The following is a 24,508-nucleotide window of genomic DNA, read 5'->3' as shown; positions in this document are numbered from 1 at the left end:
AATTTCTAGCCATATTAACAAGGCCTAAGGTTCCCAGACTTTAAGGGCCCCTTTTAAATGTCTGCTATATTTTATGAACAAGCAATACCGCTTCCCCTGCATGCTGTGCTCTGCCAGATATTCCCAGGAGTGAGAGATATATGTTAGGGGTGGAAAGGTGAAACTGCCCAGCACACAAATAAAGACAGCAGCCTCTTCTGCCTGATAAAAGACAGAGCGCACCCTCAGCCCCTGACCCGGTGAGCAGGTGAGGAATGCAGCCAATGCTGATAGTTGACCCTTGCCTGTCACAAATGCTCCTCCCAGGACAATTAAACATAAAGGTAAACCTGTGAGCTTGAGGTAGCAGGGGAGATTCAAGAGTTAAGGGGGCGGGCTATATTCCCCGGAGCAGGCACAGCAATCAATTAAATGGCAATGCTGAGAAGTGGGACATCTAATAATAAATCCGGGACAGCGGGCAGTGCTATAAATATCGGGACTGTCCCGCTGAAAGCGGGAGGTATGATACAGACTGAATAAATACCACTGGGAGGCTTCAAATTTACTCCTTATTGCATCCACGTTTCTACTGCTTATATCCTCATAAGGTGAAAGAACTTGTTAGAAACTCAATTGCGGAAAGCAAAAAAAAAAATGTTATCACCGAGCAGCTTTGTAAGAAGAGATGGTGCGGTGTGCTGTTTATGGGTTGCTCATTTCTTTTATATAGAAAGTTTAGTATGTGACAGCACATAACATTCATTTAATTAAAAAGGAAGTTAAACAATCCAATTAACATTCCCAAATGATCCTGAGCAACCCCTCATATAAGCCAGCAGCCATCCCCATGCACAACACGAGGCCCACAACACCAAAACCAGTCTCTGTCAAAACATGTCATCACAGGAAAAAAGTGTATTTAGATCTAAAGTTATTTCACAGACTCTCCAAGTTTTTAACCCCAAGTTCACAAAGCTTAATAAATGCTCTTTTTCAGTATAAGAAGAAAGTCCTCTTAGCTCCTGGGTGCATGCCATTATCTCTCATCCTGTTCTTGCCAGCACAGCCTAGGTAATCCTGCAGATGAATTAAAAAGGATGAACTGAGTGTGTGTTTAAAATGTGGTAGAAGGACCAACTGACAATCTTCTTGAATTTGTAAAATATCACTTCATAGAATTCCAGATCCACAGAGACTATATTCAGGTTTTCCTTCCTCTTGCACCGGCGGAGGACTTAAAATACCTTGTATAAAGTCCGTGCTATATGTCCAACCTTCTGGATTTTGAGAAACATTTGAAAGATCATCAGAATATTGTGTATATTTGCCTGCATGATTTTCTGTGTTTGCAACAAAGCTGTCACAACGGCATTGATTTTCCTCTTGCACTGGACTGCCCATATTTCCATCAGTGCTATCGGGCGTGGTAGGGACATCTTGGGAACTTGGGTTTAAGACCAATAAAAGTACCTCAGCTTTTATGTTCATTACTGAACCATTTGAAATGACAGTTGTGTTATTATTTCCTGTAACTTGTCCTAAAAGAAGGAAAAAAAATCAAATTATATACAGCTGTGCTACTGCATTTCTAATGAAGGGCAATCAAAAAGGGGGACATATAGCATAACTTTCAAAACTATATATTATACATTAATATAACTTTCAAAACTATATATTATATATATATATATATATATATATATATTTGATTAGTTGGCTGGAGCTAACTATAATGGTCCACAATAACAGTACCAAATGTTGCTTTACTGTTGTCCCCTCTTCACAGCAAATAAGGGACTATTTTAAAGAGTGAGCGTTAAGCTTATACTTAGAGATAGGACAGTCCAGCTTCATAAAAGTTGTTGGAGGCCTCATTTTTCAAATCATATTTTGCTTCGTTAAAGCAACACCCCCACTGATTCATTCGTTTTTACATAAATAAAAACGAGAATCTTCATGTATATTGGTGGGTACAGCAACCACAGGATAGCAAAACAATATTCCCAAAATTGTATCTACGCTTCTCCATTCTTCTGTTATGTTATGACTGCTGTTCTTGCCCTGTCTAACCTGGCAAATTAAGATCTGATCTGACAGATCCTCGATCAGCAACTGGAAATGTCATTACAATTCTATAACCATGACTACACACAACAATTCCCTATATGTACATATATATATGCTACTCTTAATATAACTTTCTTCTGAATCATATAAATCCAAATACAATTAATAATGGCAATATGGAAGAATTCTTACCAGATAATGGTGGTGTTTCTGACATAGGAGTGTTTCCACCACTGCTCCCACTGCTTTGAGAAGCTGTCTCCTCAAAGAAATTCATGCCTGGTGAACCACTGAATTGCAACGGACTGAATTGTGGGCAATGTCCATTCCTACTGCTTAAGGGTTCTCTCATGCTGCAATTACCATAATTACTGTTAACAGTCTGTTTCCCAGTAAGCTCTCTGGCAGATTGTTCACAAGCATCTTGCTGTATGTGCAGATGGTGTAAATGGCATGAATTTTGATCAGGGTCACTGGAAAAATAACTGAAGGTTTCATTCCCCACCAAGCTTTCCGTTGTATCGGACACATGTGCTGACCCATCTATAAGCTGCTCAGTTTCCACCACACCAACAGTCTTCCTTTCTAGGTATTCGCTTTCAATAGGGCCACTTCTTCTTTGTTTTACCTCATATTCTCTTACACAGTTTGTCCCTGGAGTACCACTTTGCGGCTTATGAACTTCATGGGCCTCAACACAACCCATCTCATTGGAAACAGCAACAGCCACATATGTGGTAGAAATCTGTCCTTGCCCAAAATTATTTGTTCTTGTGCAGACATTGCATGAAGATTTTTTCTGTACAGAAAGTAAAACATGCATTTTTAGGTAATTATCAAACAAAACACGCATAGAAGCATTAAAGGAGAAAGAAAGGTAAAAACTAAGTAAGCTTTATCAGAAAGGTCTATGTAAATACAGCCATGAGCACTCAACAAAACGCTGCACTGACTTCTCTGTCAAAAGATTAGTTGTGTCTGTTTTCCTCTGCCAGAGACACACAGCTTTCAGCTCTCTCCTCTCTGCTGCTCCCCCCCTCCCTCAAGAATGCTAAGAACTCCCCCTCCCCCTTAGGAATGCGGATCTGAGACAATCAGCAGGAAGCAAGTAGAAACAATAGGATTTCTACCTCCTTCTGCCGATTGAGCCCTGACGGCAGATTTTGGTCAGGTGCCTTCTATGGCGCCCGATCAAAATTTTCTAACCTGGCCGATCGGCGAGTCGTGCGATATCAGCAGCTTCCTGCGATATCGGTCGACTCGCCGACATGCCATACACGCACCGAATATCGTACGAAACGAGGTTTCGTACGATAGTATCGGTGCGTGTATGGCCAGCTTAACTCTCTTGATGGAAGTTGGACAGAGAGTCCAGGATCCACAAAAAGCATTTACACATAGGTTAAATATCCCTGTTGTATTATCTTCACTTAAGGGCTCTGGCACACGGGGAGATTAGTCGCCCGCGACAAATCTCCCTTGTCACGGGCGACTAATCTCCCCGAACTACCATCCCACCGGCGAACATGTAAATCGTCGGTGGGATGGTACACGCTGCGCAGGCGATTTCGGCAAATCGGTGAAGTTGCCTCGCGAGGCATTTTCGGCGATTTGCTGAAATCGCACCGCCGTGTGTGCCATCCCACCGGCGACTTACATGTTCGCCGGTGGGATGGCGACTGATGGCAACTCGGGGAGATTAGTCGCCTGCGAACAGGGAGATTTGTCGCGGGCGACTAATCTCCACGTGTGCCAGAGCCCTTAGGGGTGATACATTGAACCTAGGTGTGAGTAATTGGTGGTGTGACTACACATTAAATGATTATAAGAACATGTAATTTAAAAAGAATTAAGGGCTCTGGCACACGGGGAGATTAGTCGCCCGCGACAAAACTCCCTGTTCGTGGGCGACTAATCTCCCCGGATTGCCATCCCAATCCGGGGAGATTAGTCGCCCGAGACACGGGAGATTTGTCGCGGGCGACTAATCTCCCCGTGTGCCAGAGCCCTAAAAGGGAACCTGAAACACATTGTACAGATTGTGCCCTAATAATAATGATAACTATTGCTTTGAATGTTGTGATCAAAGTTCTAATCGTTATTAGAAAATCCTAGGAAACAACTGGTGTTACAGAAACAAAATTAAAATACAAAAAGCCTACATAAATAAGCAAACCTGTTATAAACAATATAAACTGTTATCTGTCTGTCTATGTCTGAGAAAGTCTGCAAGCATTTACTGCTTCACAGATTCTTTCTCAATATATCTGCTCATCCCCTGTTAAGTCCCGGTACTAGTAATACAAAGAGGCAATAGAAATAAGCAACTACTGACAAACAAATTAAAAAAATCCAAATACAGACACTCAAAAGACTTGTTAATGAGCAAATAGTTCAACATATAGCTTATGGGTTGAGTAATTTCTTATGTCACAATAGCACCGCGCTCCCTACCTGCAACCCTCAAACTATTCTTAACATCTACCAGCCAGGGTCCAAATAAACCCCATGTGCACAGTGACATGGTGATCTCTACACAAATGGCAGCAGCTGGCAATATTGGTGGTTTTTAGCAAACAAGGGAAAAGGGAAAAACCATGTGTGACATTAAGTAAAGCAAGCATTAGTAAATAAAAATACAAATGAAAGGCTTTGCATGGGTGTTCAAACATCTGTTATAATTACTTCAAATTAAGATATGACCTATAGCGATAGATCATATTTTTCCCATTTGAACATATAGATCCTTTAGGCTCAGACTTATGAATTATTAAAACACTGTGACTATGTTTTGGACTACATGGAGATCCTCAACCACTACATCATTGAAACAGGAATTTCCAACATTAGGCCACTACCTCTTGGTGCCCAGTTGCCTGCCCAAGCTGTTGTTCTGTAGTTCTTGCTTGGTTTTGCTGTCTGTTCTGACCATTGCCTGTCCTTAACTTTGTTTTTATTTCACCATAGTCTGTACAAAAATTGTGCAATGCTATTACTAGTTTGATCTATAAAGTGGGTAAGTTTCGATGCCCCAAAAGGACATAAGTGAAGACAGGTGATGGCAGGGGTTCCACTGGTTCAAAAGAGAGAAAGGCTACTCCAGCTGTCACGCAGGAATCCTAGTAGTTCCACTCGCTCATCTAAAAATTGTCTTGAAGGATTCTGGGGGTTATGGCCGGAGAACACCATGCAGGCCACAGGTATGGTATCTGCAGATAAATCATTAAAAGGAAAAACTTACCTCAGCTTCTTGGAACCGGTGGCACAAATCACTCACCCACTGCTCCAGATTTTCTGGAAAAAAGGTCAGGATTATTTTTGAAGGCAAATGCATTGTTGTTGGATTTGTGACTTACCTAGCAGACAGTGTTTTGATTCTATGTAGCTCTTTGTGGTGCTTAGGCAGTTAGGGTAAGGTCAGACGAAACATATCTCCACTTCTCTCAGCCCTGCACTTTTCTGCCTGGCTAAGAGAAGTGGATCCGCTACTGTACGCCACTCTGTGTGCGTGTACTAAAAGCTATGGCAATGGCCCAAATGTGCGCACACCGAGCAAAACGGATCCAACAGTACTGTTTTGATTCAAATAAGGGTTAATTATATCTTAGCTGAGAAGTACAAGAGAAAAGGAAATATATTTTAATATTTTGACCTTATTTTATTAAACAGTAGTCTATGGGAGATTACCTTCCCATAACTCAGAGCTTTCTGGACAATGGGTTCTGGATAATGGATCTCAAGCTTTGTACCTGTGTTAGTAAAAGAGCTCCTCTCAGCCAACTAATTTGGCTTAGGGCGAAGACAGTCGCAACGAATATTAGTCACAACTTTTTAAAAAGTTGCGGTGGCTCGTTTAATAACCTATAGCGGGAATGTCCCTGCGCTTAGTTGCCGCAACTAACTGTGGCGACCAATCGCCCCGTGTCGTTCAATTTTATCTGAAAGTGATTTAAAGTCTGTACTGTGCAGGATCCAAGATTTTTTTACCAACATCATTTTGCTGTTTATGTTTAATTGCCAGGCTAAGGAGTCTGAAAAGCAGTGTCTGTATGTTTATATATGGCTCCTAAATCAAACTTTCAAGCCAGCTAATTAACAGACCTGCAGGAGAAGGGATTCTCATTTTTTCCAAATCTTACAAAATCTTCTCACGACTATTCACTAAAAACCCAGGTAGGAGTAATAATTCTGCCCCTAAGGCACAAAGAAACTAATGGGCTTCTCTTTTTGGCAAGTCTCTGTTTGGCCCTAGGGCCAAAAGATCGCATTGCAATGAAGGGGATAATAAAAGTCGAGAAAGGACCGCATCAGTGAGTCAGTGCAGTCTCCTATCTCATGAAAATTCAAGTTTAGTAATTACTTTCTTCCATTAATATAAAGGGACTGGATAGACTGACCTCATAACATTAAAATAGTGTTTTTTTGTTATTAGTACTTAGGATTTTATTTTATTTTAGTCTTACTTTAGGATAAGGACACCCAGGGTGATTTGTTGCCTGCAAGAAATAGCCACTCCCGCAGGCAATAGTGAAAATACCTTAGGTATTATATATAAATGTGAATTCAAATCACTGCATGTAAAACACTTTACATATGATGGCCCACTGTAATTGTGAAAAAATGCTTTCCTTTGCCTCTTAATGTGATAACACTGGGTCACCACCCAGTGTTTTACATCTGGATATTTAAATTGATGCTGCCGGGAATGTATTATCTGGTGCTTCGTAGTAAGTGGTAGATGCAGAGTTTCCCACGAGCAACAAATCGAGCAGTGTGTAATTGCCCTTAACCTTCCTATACGGTTGTATCCCAAAGAGACAGAAAGAAAAAAAACAGCAGCAAATAAAAGAATGAAAAAAAAATGGATTATATGATACCTTTCAGATCTTTCAGGCACTTTGTACAGCACAAAAAGTAGATGGCCGTGAATATGACTATTGTAATCACTGTGAATAAAACAATTAAAATGACAGCTCTCTGCCCTGCAACAAATAAAGGAAAAATCATTAGACAAGGTGGAGAAAGTACCATTTATTTATTTTCAGATATTGCTATTATCAAAAAAAATTTACATGGGCAACAGCATCTCCAGTTATAAAATATTGTCACCAGAAAGTGAACGCAGTTTAGGGCAAAAGGGAAAAGGAGAGTGGGATATGTGACTTTGGCCTTACCTAGGGGCACAGTGGCCATAAGGCTGCTGCCTCAGGCGTCAGTGCCCCCAAAGTTACCAGGAGGTTACCAGTGACAGCAAAATCCTGGTAACTTTAAGAGCCAAATTTCCATTTTTTAAACCAAAATCTAGTGATATGGCTCCCTCTGACACAAGAAAAGGTAAGCACTGGTGGGAGGCATCTCTGGGGCCAGAAACACCCCTGGCCTTACCTACAGTCTGGCTGGCTTTGAAACTGCCTTTATATGTACGTAACCTAATTACACACAGCTGCTATAAAAGATAAAACTACAGTTACTAGCACACAGTATTTCAGCAACATGTAGGTTTGATACCCATGATATACATATTTGTTTTTTAAATATGATAATTATTGACAAGACTTAAGGTTTAAGATACAAAACTTTGTTTGTACCCAAGGAAGGGGTCTGGTCCCCCTTAAAACCTTGTATAGTTTACAAATAAAGGGTCAAAGGTTAGTGATCAGAGTCATTGGTAGATCCCTGAAAAATGGAACCCTCCATATGTTTATTAATAACAGCAAAATAATGATCAATAGGGTTTTACATACAATTATTGTTGAGGAGATGATCACACACAACATCAGAATGGTCAGTGCCAGGATTCAACTCAGGGTGACCAAGTTTTGAACAGCTGCAAAAAAAATATATAATATACAGGGTTAATCATAGCATACAGGTTCTGAAATTCTCACATGACCTTGGGCTGGAACAGAAAGGCTGCTTTATGGGACTAAGTCTGAAGCACATTGTTAATGCACCAAAACCACAATTTTTCCGAACCTTAATTCTGTATATGCAAATTAGCCTACAGAAGAGCTAAAAAGAAGATTTTAAAGTGATACTGACACTAAAAACTACTCTTCAAAATAAAAAAGCTACCTTTAGGTCATGTTGATAATTTTTACTGTTAGAGATATTTTTGTAAATAATTATTATTTGAAGTTCCTCAACTTGACTGTTTTGCCAACCTGACTGTCCCTTCTCAGCCTGTCAGTAATAGCTTCTAATGCTAACGGACTCCTGCAGCACAGAGCCAGATTTCTTATCAGGCTGCCCCGAGGCAGCCTGATAATATAAATGTGAAAAAACTGAAGAAAATAAATTTGTTTTAATGGGATTCTGTCATGATTTTTATGGTGTACTTTTTATTTCTAAATTACACAGTTTACATAGCAAATATTTGACTCTACCATTTAAACTTACAGGGGGCGATTCACTACAGGCTGAAAAACAAGTGTTATTTTTAGCATGCGTTAAAAATATTATCACTTCTTATATTTGGAGAATTAACGATCAATTCACAAAAAAGACACTTGTCTGAATTAAAAAGTGATTTTATTGTCATTATTTATGTTGCCATGACATGATATTTTAAAGCATGCAATATATTTATGGGTTATTTTGTAGCACGTGATATTAGTGCACACTATTACGCACATAACCGTTACTTACTGAAAACTACCGTTCTGAAAATAACCATTTCCCTGAAAACCGGAGGATGCATCACTCTAGGGCAAATACATACTTGATTCTCTTCAGATTCCAGAAAACATACGACTGCAAACTCCATCTTGTCACCACAGACAGTCACCAGCTGCAATGTTGTTTAGTAACGCCTACTCCCGGGAGGTGTTAAGTTTCACAGTAATTATCGACACATTTTATGCTTTTAATGCTTAAAATATGTCTGTGAATTATGCGTTAGTATTATTTCTATTAGATAATTATCGCAATGCGATGGACAAAACGCTTTGTAATATTTGAGATTTTTGCGCATGCGATATGACTAGTAGCGCATGCAAAACAATTTGATGAATCGTTACTTAATTAAAAAACACTTTTTAACGCATAAAACTATGCGTTAAGTGAAAATGACCTTTTGTGAATCGGCCCCTTTTTCTTGAACGAACAAATGTATTTTTTTTAGTTGTAAAATTGGTGTGTAGACAGCCATCTCATGCATTGTGTCTGATTCCGAGATTTCAGAAGCCAGCGCTACACATTACAACTCCTTTCAGATAACCTATTGTTTCTCCTACTTCCATGTAACTGAAGGAGTCACAAGCCGACTTCCCATTGTTCTGTTGACCGTCTGCTTTGGGGGAAACGAGGGGGGAGATATCACTCCAGGTTCAACTTTTTTTTCAATGCCTGCCTACTTACTTGGTCCATGGTTTGCATGGCTCATCTGAAGAAGAGGAATTTGAGAAATATCCTACTGTGCAGGTTTCACATATTGTATCAGTATTTCGCTGAACTATGGAAAAAGACAAAAAGAATAATTATTATATGAGTTTAGACAACATTGATAAATTTCCAATGTTAAAAACAATCCAAGTTAACCCATAAAAGACAAATGGGTGGTGATTTTTCATTGGTCCTATATGCTAAAAACAAGGGTCATTAACCAAAAATACAGTTTGCATATACATTTAACAAGTGGTGCAAAACTCCAACCCGTCAAGCAAAGATAGAAAATGAGGAGCGCATTGTGGCAGAGGCTAAGACTAACCCCAAAAAGTTTTTTAATTATATTATAATAGTAAAGAGATGCCGTTGACAGTGTGGCTCCATTGAAATGGGGTAACAGTATGGTTATATCTGATACAGAAAAGGAAATGTGCTAAAGCAGTTCTTTTCTTCAGTGTATACAATAGAGGAGCCAGAGTTCTAAGACCCACCCAGTAGTTGCACAATTGGGTCAGCTCAATCTAATCAGTGGCTGATGCAGAACATGGTACATAAAGGATTATTTAAAATTAATGTGAACAAGGCACCAGGACCAGATGTAATACACACTTAGGTTACTTAGAGAACTTAGGTCAGTGCTAGCCAAGCCTCTACTTCTGATATTTTCAGACTCGCTTTTATCTAGTATGGTACCTATGAATTGGAGGAAAACTGATGTAATTCCTATATTTAAAGGGATTACGATCCCAGCCTGGCAATTATATGCCAGTAATTTTGACATCAGTGGTGTAAAACCAAATTGTAAAAATTGGCACGCCCTCCTTTAGCCACTTTTTATTGTTAAACTGAGCCCCTTATTGAAATCGGTTGTGACATCAGTGGCGGGCAAGTTATTTGAAGGGTTGTTAAAGAAGAAGGAAAGTCATTTTGGCATGTTACTGCCACAATAGTGCCACCTAGAACACTATATTTATTCAGTAGAAAGCTTTACCATAACTGAGTAAAGAACCCTAGAAGCTCCTTTTAAGAGTGCAGCTACCATTTTAGCTTGGTCTTTGTAGCTTCTTGCTGTAGCTCTAGCCTTTGGTAGCTCAGATTACACATTCCTAAGGGAGGGGGAGTGAGTTTTATAAATTCCTATGGGTGGGGGAAGCAGGAGAAGGGAGAGAGGAGAGGGCTGCGCAGAGTCTGGCCCCGGGAATGAAGGATTTTTCAGAGAGAGGAAGTCAGATACTGAAGAACATGTTTACAAAAAGGAGACAAGAAATCCCGTGTTTCTTTTGATAGAGGACTCAGTGCAGCTTTTCTGTGAGTGCTTTTGGCTGTATTTACATAGACTTTTCTGATAAAGCTTACTGTGGAGTGGCAGATGAGATTTTTTAATGTCATGCACCTCGGATGTAAACATATGCAAGCCACTTATACCCTTAATGGGACTGCACTAGGCAAGTTGATAATGGAAAAGGAACTTGGAATCCTTGTAGATAATAAACTTGGCTGTAGCAAGCAATGCCAGTCAGCAACTTCAAGGGCAAACAAAGTTATGAGCTGTATTAAAAGGGACAAAAATCTGCACGTAGAGGGGGTTATTCTTCCACTTTACAGAGCGCTGGTAAGGCCCTCATCTAGAATACACTGGGCAGTTTTGATCTCCAGTGCTCAAATGGGACATTATTGAGTTAGAGAGTGTCCAGAAAAGGGCGACTAAGCTGGTAAAGGGTATGTAAAGTCTCAGTTATACTGGCCAAGATGGGATTGTTTATGCTGGACAAGAGGCGCTTAAGGGGTGATAGGATAACTATGTTTAAATATAAAAATATAAGGGGATCATATGATGATAATACTTATAATACTTTGTATTTATCTAATATTTTAATAACCCACTGTTGTATTCATTTGTTGTTCAACTGCACAGCGCTGCATATATATGTAGAGCTTTTTAAATAAAGATATACATACATACATCGAATGTTTCTGTGGCTGCTGCCCATCCTGCTTGCATGTAATATATTGGTAGTCCCTCTGATGCTTAACTGTTAGACAAGGGTCAAGATTGTTTAACCCTCACATATCTAAATATTTGTTCTGGAATTTCTGCCCCTTAGAGCACCAGGTAGTATGATGGCCGCTGAACTTCAGGGGAATGTGATCAAGGCAGACAAAAGAAAATTGCAGAAATGATCACTGGTATCTCAGAACATGTACAACCTTTTTAACAGATATACAGTGCTTTGCTAAAGTATTCTCCCCCTTGGCTTTTTACCTATTTTGTTACATTCCAACATGTAATTTAAATGTTTCTTATTCTTATTTTATGTGAAGAATCTGCACAAAATAGTCTAAGTTGCTGAAGTGAAATAAGAAAAATATATATAAAATATATTTAAAAAAAATAAAAAACGGAAAAATTGGCATGTGCATGGTCCTAGTGCAACCAATTACCTTCAAAAGTCAAATATTTAGTGAAATGAGTTCCACCTGTGTGCCATCTAAGAGGCCCATTTATCAATGTACAAATTTTGATTGTGTTTGAGTACGATTTGCAAAAATTTGTAATCTTAATGATAATTTCTGATGTGCGAAAATGTTACGAACGTTACAATACGAAAATAACGTGGTATGATCCAAAAGTTACGAAATTTTCGTATCCAAATGATCGTAAGAAAAAACTTTCTGACATTAAACATTCTATGCATGTTTTTGGAAGCCTCCCATAGGACTCAATGGCACTCTGCAGCTCCAACCTGCCCAAAGGAAAGTCACGATACCGAAGCCTGAATGAATTATGAAACGGAAATTAACGCAAATATCGTAGAAAATACACACGGTTCTAAAAGTTAGAAAAAATACGGATTTTTGGTAATCGTAAACCATCGTACATTGATAAATGGGCCCCAAAGTGTGACATGATCTGTCAGTACAAACACACCCTTTCTGAAGGGTACCAGAGGCTTCAACACCACTAAGCAGGAGGCATCACACCATGAAGACAAGGAGCTCTCCAGAGAAGTCAGGGACAAAGTTGTTGAGAAGTACAAGTCAGGGTTGGTTATAAAAAAAAATTAAAATCTTTGAAGATCCCCCGGAGCACAATTAAATCCATCATCTTCAATGGAATGAACATGGTACCACAACAAACCTGCCAAGAGAGGGCCGCCCACCAAAACTCACAGACTGGGCAAGGAGGCATTATTCAGAGAGGCAGCACAGAGGCCAAAAGTAACCCTGAAGGGCAAAGTTCCACAGCAGAGACTGGAGTATCTGTCCATAACAGATAAGATAACATATAAGATAAGATAACATAATAAGCCATACACTCCATAGAGCTTGGCTTTATGGAAGAGTGGCAATAAAAAAAAGCCATTACTTAATGTTTAAAAAAAGAAGACATGTTTTGAGTTTGCCAAAAGGCATATGGGCGACTCCCTAAATGTATGGAGGAAGGTGCTCCGGTCAGATGAGAGACTCTGGAGACTTCAGCCACCAAGGAAGATGCTATGTCTGGCGCAAACCCAGTCACACCCAAGAACACCATCGCCACATTGAAACATAGTGGTGGTAGCATCATGCTGTGGGGATTTTTCAAACCTGTGTCAGTCTGCCTCTGATTTGAGACTGGGAGGGAAGTTCACCTTCTAGCAGGACAATGACCCGAAGCTGTTTAAGGGGAAACATCTAAATGTGTTGGAATGGCCTAGTCAAAGTCCAGACCTCAATCCAATTAAGAATCTATGATCAGACTTGAAGATTGCTGTTCACAAGCAAAACCCATCTAACATGAAGGAGCTGGAGCAGTTTTGCCTTGAGGAATGGGCAAAAATCCCATAAAGACTTATCCAAAGTGACTTGCAGCTGTAATTGCCACAAAAGGTGGCTCTACAAAGTACTGACTTTAGGGGCGGGGGCGCCCCTAAATTATGCAGTTATGCATGATGAAGTTTTCTGTTATTTTGTCCTATTTCTTGTTCGCTTCACAATAAAAAAAAAAATACATCTTCAAAGTTGTAGGCATGTTCTGTAAATAAAATGGTGCAAACTCTCAAAACAATCTATTTTAATTCCAGGTTGTTAGGCAACAAAACATGAAAAATACCAAAGGGGGTGAATACTTTAGTAAAGCACTGTATATAACAAACTTTTATAATTTTGTGTATATATATATATGAGTTTTTAAAAAATAACTTTACATCTCCTTTAATGAATGGTGACAATTTGCACAATGACTGCATCCATTTTTGTGGGACTGTAAATGCGTAAAGAATATTAAATGTTATTACAAAGTAGCAATGCTAGAGAATCTGGTGATACTACAGGGAACTGTTTATTAAAGTATGGATATATAATAACTAGAGGAATTGTTAATTAATAGTTTGTCAGGTAAGTTTCTTTATAGCCACAAGCAAAAAAACACACACAAAATCTGCACACACAGAATTTATTCCTTATCATACATGTTACTGGTACTGAACTAGCCCTGTGAATAGTCGATGATCACCTCTGTTATAGTTCATGTATATTGTGCAATAACTGGCATGCAGACACATGATTAACATTAACATCTAAAAGCATACACATGAAATGTAACAGAATTGTCAATGACCTGACATGATGGTGTTTTAAACCTCTAATATGGCAAATTTGTCTCCTTACTAAATCATTTGAGCATCACAAAAAACTTACCAGTGTAAACCACTCCATAGCCGGGTGGACACTTGGTATTTTCGTTACAGAATTCATAATCTTGACTAAAGTGGTATCCTTTTTCACAAACACACTTTCTGGGAGATGTGCTATTTCCACGAAAAGCCACCTTCAGAGCTTTGCCTGGAAAACAAATATATTTACATAAAGCCTTCATATTTCTATACTTTGTTCTGGCCTATATGAATTTGGAACCTAGTTTTAAGAACGAGCAAGAATAAAAAGCTCAAGCAAGAATGTCTACTGCAACCATGAACTGTAATTCTCAACTAGTCCTCACAGATATTATACAAAACATTTCTTCTGTAAAACCAAATCCTTTTAATTTGCGACATTAATATCATTCTTATATTTTGCAGAAATAGAAACCTTTTTTTCTACTTTAAGCAGCTAAAATAAAAAATCTCTAAATTTCTAAGAAAAAAAAAATCTCTAAATTCCTAAGATATGTATATTAAATGTAAAAGCAGCAGTCATTTTAGGTTACTAGTTTCACATATGAACTGCAGAGGTTTGTATCATAAAGTGTTCTATTCAGCTGCAGCTCACGACCAACACATGGGGGCAGATTTATCAAAGTCCGAATGAGAAAAATTTGTATTTTTTCTAATTTATACAATGCTTAATTCTACAATATTTTCGTTAAATTCTATGTCTTTTTCGTATTTGTTGCAACGACTATGAAAGTTTCGTAATTCATTGAAGCTTTGGTATCGTGACTATCTTTTGGCCAGGTTGGAGCTGCAGACTGCTATTGAGTCCTATGGAAGGCTTCCAAAATCATGCATTGAAGTATCAAAGACAGAAAGATTTCGTGGCGTTTACGATCATTCGGATAAGAAAATTTTGTAGCTTTCGGATCGCAACCACAAAATTTTTGCACGACAATGATACGATTTTTTGCGCAATTAACGCACAATGCATCAGAAATTATTGTATTTACTCGGAATTTTTGCTAATCCTACTTTTAAACATCTGAAATTCAGATTTTGATGCCCCTATGATGTAGCTTATAATACCATGTTTATTTGATGGACCAACAAACTGATACTGTGTGAAGGATGGCTAAAAAGTTTATAATCCCAGATAACATTAGACATTAAAAGGTGCATCTGCAAATTAAAATACATGACACTTAATTTGTAGGTGAAAACAAATCTAAATTAGCACTAGCATCAAAAATGAGCATGCACAAGGAACACTGCTCTCTGGGTTGGGTGATCCTTCTCCATTGACAAAACAACCTAAAATTAAAGGAAACGGCTTGTACTTCTTTAAAGGAACAGTAACACCAAAAAATGAAAGTGTATAAAAATAATTAATATATAATGTACTGCTGCCCTGCACTGGTAAAAGTTGTGTGTTTGCTTCAGAAAGACTACTGTAGTTAATAGAAATAGCGGTTGTGTAGCCATGGGGGCAGCCATTTAAATTGAAAAAAGGAGAAAAGGCACAGGTTACATAAGAAGATAACAGATAACTGTGTAGAATACAATAGGAATCTATGCTACTTATCTGTTATCTGCTTAGTAACCTGTGCCTTTTCTCCTTTTTTCAATTTAAATGGCTGCCCCCATGGCTACACAGCAGGGTATTTATATAAACTGTAGTAGTGTTTAAGAAGCAAACACACAACTTTTACCAGTGCAGGGCAACAGTACATAATATATTAATTATTTTTATACACTTTCATTTTTTGGTGTTACTGTTCCTTTAATAAAGTTGTGATTAGCACAGAAACCAATAATACAGCTTTTGCATATTTTTTGTGACTCTTCTCAAGAGTACACTTGCTTGGAAAGAGTTATGTTATTGCACCAAAGGCAGAGGGTGATACCTAAACATAATGACAATAACTTTAACAGCATTTGTGCATATTTGTATTACACATTTAATATAAAATATATGGGTGCTGCTCTTCAATTCTAAAAATACTACTTGATCTCTTGATTGCTTTATATGTTACTCTGTATGTCCAATGTAAGAAACCCACTTATTGTACAGCGCTGTGGAATATGTTGGCGCTTTATAAATAAATAATAATAATAATCTCTTTTTGATTCCCTTTGTTTGCTGGAACTAGAGGGCGTGGCAAACATAATAATCGAATACAGAGTCCACAGCGTGTTTTTATTTTTATTGCTAGAAGATGATATTGTGCCAAGGAAAAGATTTGCAAATTTGCAAAGAAAAGCTGATATGCATATAACTTTTATGATCAAGGGATTCGACACAACTAATACCACAACTAATTTTCCTTTTTTTCTTATGGCCTGTATATTAGAAACGAAAGGGAAAATCGTCAACTAATTGCCCCATGTGTCTTTGCCCTTAGAGTTCACCATTTGATAAATTCATAGAAATGAAAAGAGAGTTAGGGAATTTTACTGTGGTAAGCTTTATTTCACACTTTGCTAAGCCTACCTAAATGTCCACAAGCATTTTTTGCAAAAGATAAAAAGCTCACAACCTAAAATCTGGTGCAAGAAATGGCTGGGAAATAAGAGACACTCATTTTTTGTAAAACAGGTTTGGAAAAAAACAAAAGCATTTTCTGCTTTTGTATTTTTACAACTCCTCTTTCTCATTATACAGAAATATTTATACAGCCCCTATTTCAACAGTCAAATGGTATTTCCCCACCCTTTAAGGGTTTAGGTGCACATATTTACAGACACAACTGACAACCTACTTATAGCAAAGGACATTTCTGACTCAATATATAGAACAACCAGTTCCTGAATAATCCTAGTATGCATGCGCAGTATTAGATGCCATTGCATACATTTGTGGAAACAAAAATCCTACCACAATACATTACCTCCAAAATAGCACACTAGATAATGGAACACCATAACATTTCAAAGCTTGAGTAATAAAGTGTCCAATCTCCAGCTTCTTCTAGGGATCTTGTGATCGTCAACTGGCCAGAAATGTGGATCTTTTATCTGGAAACCTATCATCCTGAAAGCTCCGAATTAGGGGAAGGTAATCTCACTTACTGTATAAGCAAATCATTTTTAGTTTTTAAATAAATAATAAACAGTACCTTGTACTTGATGGTAACTAAGATATAATTAATCCTTACTAGAGGCAAAACAATACTTTTGGTTTATTTAATGTTTAAATGATTCTAAGCAGGCTTGAGGTGTGGTGATAAAAATTATGGGAAAATCCCTTACCTGGAAAACCCCACGTCCAAAGCATTCTAGAAAATAGATCCCATACATGTACTACCAAGTTAAATATTACAAAGAGGTATGGTGTTATTCAGTTACAGTAAATAAGAGCTGTGCATATCCTATACAATATATTGTTATGATGGAGCTTAGTGATGTCATGTTACAACTGGTGCCTAAAAATGTAATTATTGTTACAAATTACTATAATTTGTGTCTTATAAAAAACATTTTACTATAGGGGTACAATATTCTGTTTTATAATGTTTAAGTCCTTGTTTTAAAATTAACAGCGTATTTATTATACACCTTATTTCTCCTTAGTCTTATCATTTCTTTAAATTATAAAACCTTTCCCTTTCTATTTGTGTTCTTGGGCTATTTATGTTGCAGAAAAAATAAGAAAACCCTTTTCACCCACAGCCCATAAAACTCCAGCAACAGAACGCAACTAATGAATGCAGCTTGATTTCAGTGGATCACTTTGACCCCTGAATTCATGTAAGAAAAATAGCAAAGATGGGTTTTGCATATTTATAACCCTGATATGGCTAAGGCAAGCCTTTGAAGTATAGGTATGGGACCTGTTATCCTGAAAGCTTACGACCTGAGGCTTTCTGGATAAGGGATCTTTCCATAACTTAGATCTCCATAGCTTAAGTCTACTAAAAATCATTTAAACATCATTTAAACCCAATAGGATTGTTTTGCCTCCAAAGTATTAAAATATCTTAGTTGGGTTCAATTACAAGGTACCGTTTTATTATTACAGAGAAAAAGGAAATCATTTTTAAAAATTTGAAGCCTATGGGAGATGGCCTTTCCGTAATTCGGAACTTTCGCAAGGATGGGTTTCCCGATAACGGATCCCATACCTGTACTGGTTAACTGAAAGCACAATATTAAAGGGAACTTTAGCAAAATATGACACAAATATAAACAGGCATGGTATTACATGATTTTCATAATTCTGTGGATGCTACAAAACAATAGTGTTAAGCATGTAAGATTATTGTAAAATATACATATATTGTGGGTTCCTACATTTTATTAATTACATTTAAACCTCACTCAGAGAGGAAGCAGCCTTATTAGTTGTCACCTGGTTGTCTGGTCCAAATAATAGGAGTCATCTTTAATTAACATTAACAAAGGGTCAAGTACACTGGAGCCAGCACTGAATTGATCTCTGTTGATATGCATAATCAGTTAGTCAGGAAGGACAGTCTTGGTGGAGATGCAGACATGAAGACTGGAATACCCATAATGGCGGATGGGTAACTTCCTGTAACTAACTGGTATATGCTAGCATCATTCAAATGGACCAATCAGGAGATACTTCTAGAACGTTCTAGAAGCCACCCATCTCTCCTGTATATACTGTATATACTCGAGTATAACCCTAGTTTTTCAGCACCCAAAAAAAAGTCACCCTCGGCTTATACTCGAGTCGGGTGCCATGGGTCCCTCCAGACTAGCACCTTCTGTCCTTTGTGTGCAAATTAGGCTACCCACAACCAGACCCTCCAGTGCCTGTTGTTTTTGTTGACCCTCTTCTTTACTTACAGAGCTAGTTTACTGTTTCTCTTTGAAATAAATATTTAAAAACATATACCCCACTGATGCCTCAATTAATGTAATTTTATTGGTATTTATTTTGATTATTAAAACTTAGCAGTAGCGGCTGCATTTCCCACCCTAGGCTTATACTCGAGTCGATACATTTTTCGAGTTTTCTTAGGTAAAATTAGGTACCTCAGCTTATATTCAGATCGGCTTATACTTGAGTATATACGGTAAGTTGGCTTCAGTAGGGCACAGGTAGACACAGGACCAGGAGAGGAGTGACCACCATACCAAATTAGAGGGAATCCTGACATCATGGACCAGGCACCTTATCAAACCTAAGGAGAAGTATACTTAGGGGCACATTTACTAACCCACGAACGGGCCGAATGCGTCCGATTGCGTTTTTTTCGTAATGATCGGTATTTTGCGATTTTTTCGGAAATTTTCGCGACTTTTTCGTTACCAATACGATTTGCGCGGAAAAACGTGAGTTTTTTGTAGCCATTCCGAAAGTTGCGTAAAATCTGCCTATTTTTTCGTAGAGTTAAAACTTGCGCGAAAAGTCGCGATTTTTTCGTAGAGTTAAAACTTGCGCGAAACGTCGTGCCTTTTAAGTTTTAACGCTACGAAAAAGGCGCGACTTTTCGCGCAAGTTTTAAACTCGCGTTTTTTCGCGCAAGTCGTAATGGCTACGAAAAAGTCGCGTTTTTTCGCGCAAATCGTATTGGTAACGAAAAAATTTGCAATAATTTCCGAAAAGTCGTAAAGGCGCCGAAAAAATCGCAAAAAATACGAAAAAGTCGCAAAATGTTCGTTTTCCAATCGGAATTTTTCCAATTCGGATTCAAATTCGTGTCTTAGTAAATCAGACCCTTAGACTGTGTGATCCTCTGTAGTTAAGGTTTCATAGAGTGTGTTTATAAGGTGTGGTGTGGGATATTATTATTATTTATGTGTTGGGCCTCTGGGTTTTATTTTAGTGTGTTTAGTTAAGTTAGTGTGTATACTTGTAGTAGAGTAAATTTGTTTTGTCTGACCTTTTTGTGTTTATTGTAGTCTCTTGTTTTATGCATTTTATCTAATTTATGATTTATGTTTATGTAAATATTTGTTTCCAAACAATATAAAATCATTTTTTACATTTATTGTTCAGTGATCTCTTTGCCACACTATATTGTAGAACTTTGGTTATTTTAATAATCTTACAAGCAGGAAAATAAATGACAATATCCTTTCAAAAGGAAAGGCAAAACACATTTTAGGAACAAGACATATTTACTGGGTTACAAATGGGTGTATACAACTCCTTTAGAAGCACACATTTTTTCATAAACGAATAGGAACAAACTAAGTTCATCCTTGGCCATAAAATAATTTGATTTGTGATCAATTTTATGACCATCAGTCTTTGAGTAGGGCACATAAAAGACTGAAAAAACTTTAATAGAAACACAAACAGTGAAGCAACATAAAGAGGACCAGCCTGAACAATGACTCCTACTGGAGTAGTATGTGGCAACTATTACATAATGATCTGTCAATCAGCCCATCTGCATGTGTGGCCAGTGGGTACAATATATTTGAACTTGCAAAGGTAAACCAAACAGATATTGCAGAAATGACCCTGTGTAAGACCAGTTTAAGAATTATAAAACGTATTGAATGCAGAGTGAAGTTAATAAGTATTGAGTTTACCTGAATCACATATATGATGAGAAATGCATTTGTAATCATCATTCCAGGATGACATATATTCATTAGGTCCACATGGGTTGCAAGTGGTGTTCTTAGACGCAGTGCATTTAGATGTCATGTAAAAACCTATGAAAAAAAGAAAAAATGTTTCTTTTTTAATTAACTTTTCTTTACATTCAAAGAGAGGGGTGTAATTATAAAATCTGTAACTGTGCCAAAGTTCCTCCATTCCAAGATATGTGGGGGTCAGCGCTAAGCTCTAACATCTCACTAAATTGTTAAGCCCCCAAAATTAACAATTGGCTACACAGCAGCTTATTTATATAAACTATAGTAGCGTTTCTGTAGCAAACACACTAGTTTTTCCAGTGCAGGGCAACACTACATTATATTTTAATTACTTTAAATTACTTTCATTTTTTGGCGTTCCTTTAATTGAGAACATAGGTGCTATAATTCACAGAACAGTTGCTTCAGATCAGAAATAATTTAACACCTATCTTGTAGCAATAAAAATCAGCCCCATGGGGTCTATAAAATGCAAACATAACAGAACATGAAAAATGAATAAAAACAAAAAGCTAAAAAGATTCCTTTCCCAAAAATTATCCTTAATTTGTAGCATATATTGTAGCGAAACCAGGGCCGCCATCAGAAATCACGGGGCCCCTCACAACAAAATTTTCTGGGCCCCACCCTCCCACGCCCCCAATGGCCCCTCCCATCAATACAAGGGACACACAAGCATTGGTAGCAAGGACCCCCTAAAACATTGGTAGCCAGGACCCCTCTAAAACATTTGTGGCCAAGGGTTACGTTTTGCATTAGTGCCAGGGCAGGGACCCACTAAAACATTGCTAGCCAGCCCAGGGCCCCCTAAAACATTGGTGGTCCACCCCCAGTGTCCCCATACAATGGCCCGCTCTCCGCTGCTTCCTTACTGCTTCTTGCCCCCCCCCCAGAATCATCCTGCTTCTTCCAGGGCCCCCCAAGCATCCTTCAGCTCCCCCCCCCAGCATCCTGCTGCTTCTTCCAGGGCCCCCCCAAGCATCCTCCACCTTCCCCCAGGGCCCCCCCCAAGCATCATCCACCTTCCCCAGGGCCCCCCAAGTATCCTCCACCTTCCCCAGGGCCCCCCCAAGCATCCTCCAGTCCTCTCCCGCCGCCGCCAGCATCCTTCTGCTTCCTCGGGCTCCTCCCCTGCGTCAACTCTGGCTTCGTTTGTGTCTTCCACTACGTTCCGAGCTCCCCGCTACGTGTGTGCGCTTTTATAGGGTTGCGCCCCGTGCGTGTGATGTCAGTACGCACAGGGCGCAACCTTATAAAAGCGCACATGTAGCGGGGAGCTCGAGACATAACAGTGGACGCCAGCGATGAAAGTAACAGGGCCCGGAGTTGATTGAAGGGGGCCCGAGCTAAAAAAAACTCTAGCACGGCCAGGCCCCCTTTAAACGCCCGGGCCCGGGAACAACTGTCCCCCTTGTGCCCCCCTGATGTCGGCCCTGAGCGAAACACATGCAAGTTGACAAGATTGTTCCAAAAAATTTTTTGAACTTTTATGAGACCCCAAAACTGTGCATCTTATATATTACCAATCAATAAGCAAAAACATAGAATCCAACATATATTTACCCCTGCACCTGACAAAACAGTCCTAGGCTTGATATTTTTCCGTAAATTCACTTTGCCTCAGTTCTAAAGCGTATAAATAACATGGTGGTCAAAACGCCTAGTTGTCTTTAGACTACTTTTTAGGTTTTTATTGACTGCTGTGTGAAAAGCCTTGTAAACTTGTATTGCTCTCTCACAAAGGAAACAATAAAATATAGTTTAGCCAGAAAACATGTATGGTAAATGTAGGCCAATATTTATTACAAAATACATTAACATACAATTAGATATTAGTGACCTTTAGCCTTAATTTGATTTCTTACCAAGCTCATCTCTATAGAAAGGTTTCATGTTTTCTTATATGTTCATATCTGTTACCATTTGCCACAAAAGATGGGCCTGATGATGAACAAGTACATAACAACAACAGTTTTCCAGAATCTGACCATTGCTCTAATTTGTTGTAATTCTGTTTGACTATGGGTAGGAGCTGCTAAATCATTCAATCAGTGATTCAGATTATTCAGCTGGAATCACATTGTGTAGTCACAGGTCTTACAGATGTTGTTTATAAAATATTTTTTGGCTGCTATAACATGGAGCTTGACACTGCTGTCCATGATCGTTCATGGACATTTATGTATACTAAAAATGAATGCTGACTTTTAATGGCATTCTGTTAAAGGCAGCAATTTTGTCAGATACAGATTATCAAATGCTATACAGTGTTCTCCCCAGCGCATATTGTGTATTTTTGTGTATTTGCATAAAGTGCAAAGTGCTACTATAAAACTTCTATAAAACTGGTTCTATTACAGTGAGTAGGACTCTAATTGGTTTGCTTTTTTTAACCCCACCCACCTCCTTTTTTCTCCACCCAGACATTTTTTCTTTCTGGGGAGATCACTGCAACCTTTACATATTATTATTATTGTTTATTTATATAACTCCAACATATTCTGCAGTGATTTACATCAGTCCCTGCTCAAGTGGATCTTACAATCACTTTGAATAGATCTAAACGTTAGATAGATCTAGAATAGATCTAAATGTTAATCTAAGCCCTTTACTGGGGCTTTAGCTATACTACGGAATTTTGTCTTTGTACTAAATACATTTATATTTAAAGCGTTTGATACAGTACCTCACAGAAGGTTAATGATCAAATTGAGGAATATTGGCCTAGAACATAATATTTGTAATTGGATAGAGAACTGGCTGAAGGATAGAGTACAAAGAGTGGTGGTAAATGGAACATTTTCTAATTGGGCCAGTGTGGTTAGTGGAGTACCGCAGGGGTCAGTCCTTGGTCCTTTGCTTTTTAACTTGTTTATTAATGACCTGGAGGTGGGCATAGAGAGTACTGTTTCTATTTTTGCTGATGACACTAAATTGTGCAAAACTATAAGTTCCATGCAGGATGCTGCCGCTTTGCAGAGCGATTTGACAAAATTGGAAAACTGGGCAGCTAACTGGAAAATGAGGTTCAATGTTGACAAGTGCAAAGTTATGCACTTTGGTAGGAATAATATAAACGCAAACTATCTACTGAATGGTAGTGTGTTGGGGGTTTCCTTAATGGAGAAGGATCTAGGGGTTTTTGTAGATCACAAGTTGTCCAAAAGGGCATTGACTCAAGGGATGAGAACATATTTTTGCTGCTTTATAGGTCCCTGGTAAGGCCTCACCTTGAGTATGCAGTGCAGTTTTGGGCTCCAGTCCTTAAGAAGGATATTAATGAGCTGGAGAGAGTGCAGAGACGTGCAACTAAACTGGTAAAGGGGATGGAAGATTTAAGCTATGAGGTTAGACTGTCGAGGTTGGGGTTGTTTTCTCTGGATAAGAGGCACTTGCGAGGGGACATGATTACTCTGTACAAGTACATTAGAGGGGATTATAGGCAGTTGGGGGATGTTCTTTTTTCCCATAAAAACAATCAGCGCACCAGAGGTCACCCCTATAGATTAGAGGAACAGAGCTTCCATTTGAAGCAGCGTAGGTGGTTTTTCACGGTGAGGGCAGTGAGGCTGTGGAATGCCCTTCCTAGTGATGTGGTAATGGCAGACTCTGTTAATGCCTTTAAGAGGGGCCTGGATGAGTTTTTGAACAAGCAGAATATCCAGGGCTATTGTGATACTAATATCTACAGTTAGTATTACTGGTTGTAAATATATAGTTTATGTATGTGAGTGTATAGATTGGTTAGTATAGGTTGTGTGCTGGGTTTACTCGGATGGGTTGAACTTGATGGACAATGGTCTTTTTTCAACCCTATGTAACTATGTAACTATATTTAGGGTGAAGACACATGGGGCAAT

At 38.5% G+C, this 24,508-nt stretch overlaps 1 protein-coding gene across 1 annotated transcript in view; it reads right to left on the bottom strand.

The window, feature by feature from the left end:
* Positions 1 to 683: 683 nt before the first annotated feature.
* The window catches only part of tnfrsf11a (tumor necrosis factor receptor superfamily member 11a), a 57,730-nt gene continuing 33,905 nt past the window's right edge, over positions 684 to 24,508 (bottom strand). The window contains exons 3-10 of the mRNA XM_012965431.3: positions 20,580 to 20,705; positions 14,116 to 14,259; positions 9,409 to 9,502; positions 7,794 to 7,876; positions 6,927 to 7,031; positions 5,291 to 5,343; positions 2,242 to 2,848; positions 684 to 1,520 (exon numbers count right to left, since the gene is read on the bottom strand). Of these exons, the coding sequence (XP_012820885.2) occupies positions 1,153 to 1,520; positions 2,242 to 2,848; positions 5,291 to 5,343; positions 6,927 to 7,031; positions 7,794 to 7,876; positions 9,409 to 9,502; positions 14,116 to 14,259; positions 20,580 to 20,705 (1,580 nt within the window). The 3' untranslated portion in view covers positions 684 to 1,152. The remainder of the gene's footprint in view (positions 1,521 to 2,241; positions 2,849 to 5,290; positions 5,344 to 6,926; positions 7,032 to 7,793; positions 7,877 to 9,408; positions 9,503 to 14,115; positions 14,260 to 20,579; positions 20,706 to 24,508) is intronic.

This window comes from Xenopus tropicalis, chromosome 6 (genome assembly GCF_000004195.4).
Source record: "Xenopus tropicalis strain Nigerian chromosome 6, UCB_Xtro_10.0, whole genome shotgun sequence".
Lineage (NCBI taxonomy): Eukaryota > Metazoa > Chordata > Amphibia > Anura > Pipidae > Xenopus > Xenopus tropicalis.
Note: the sequence above shows the minus strand (reverse complement) of the source record. Positions and strands in the feature narration are given on the sequence as shown.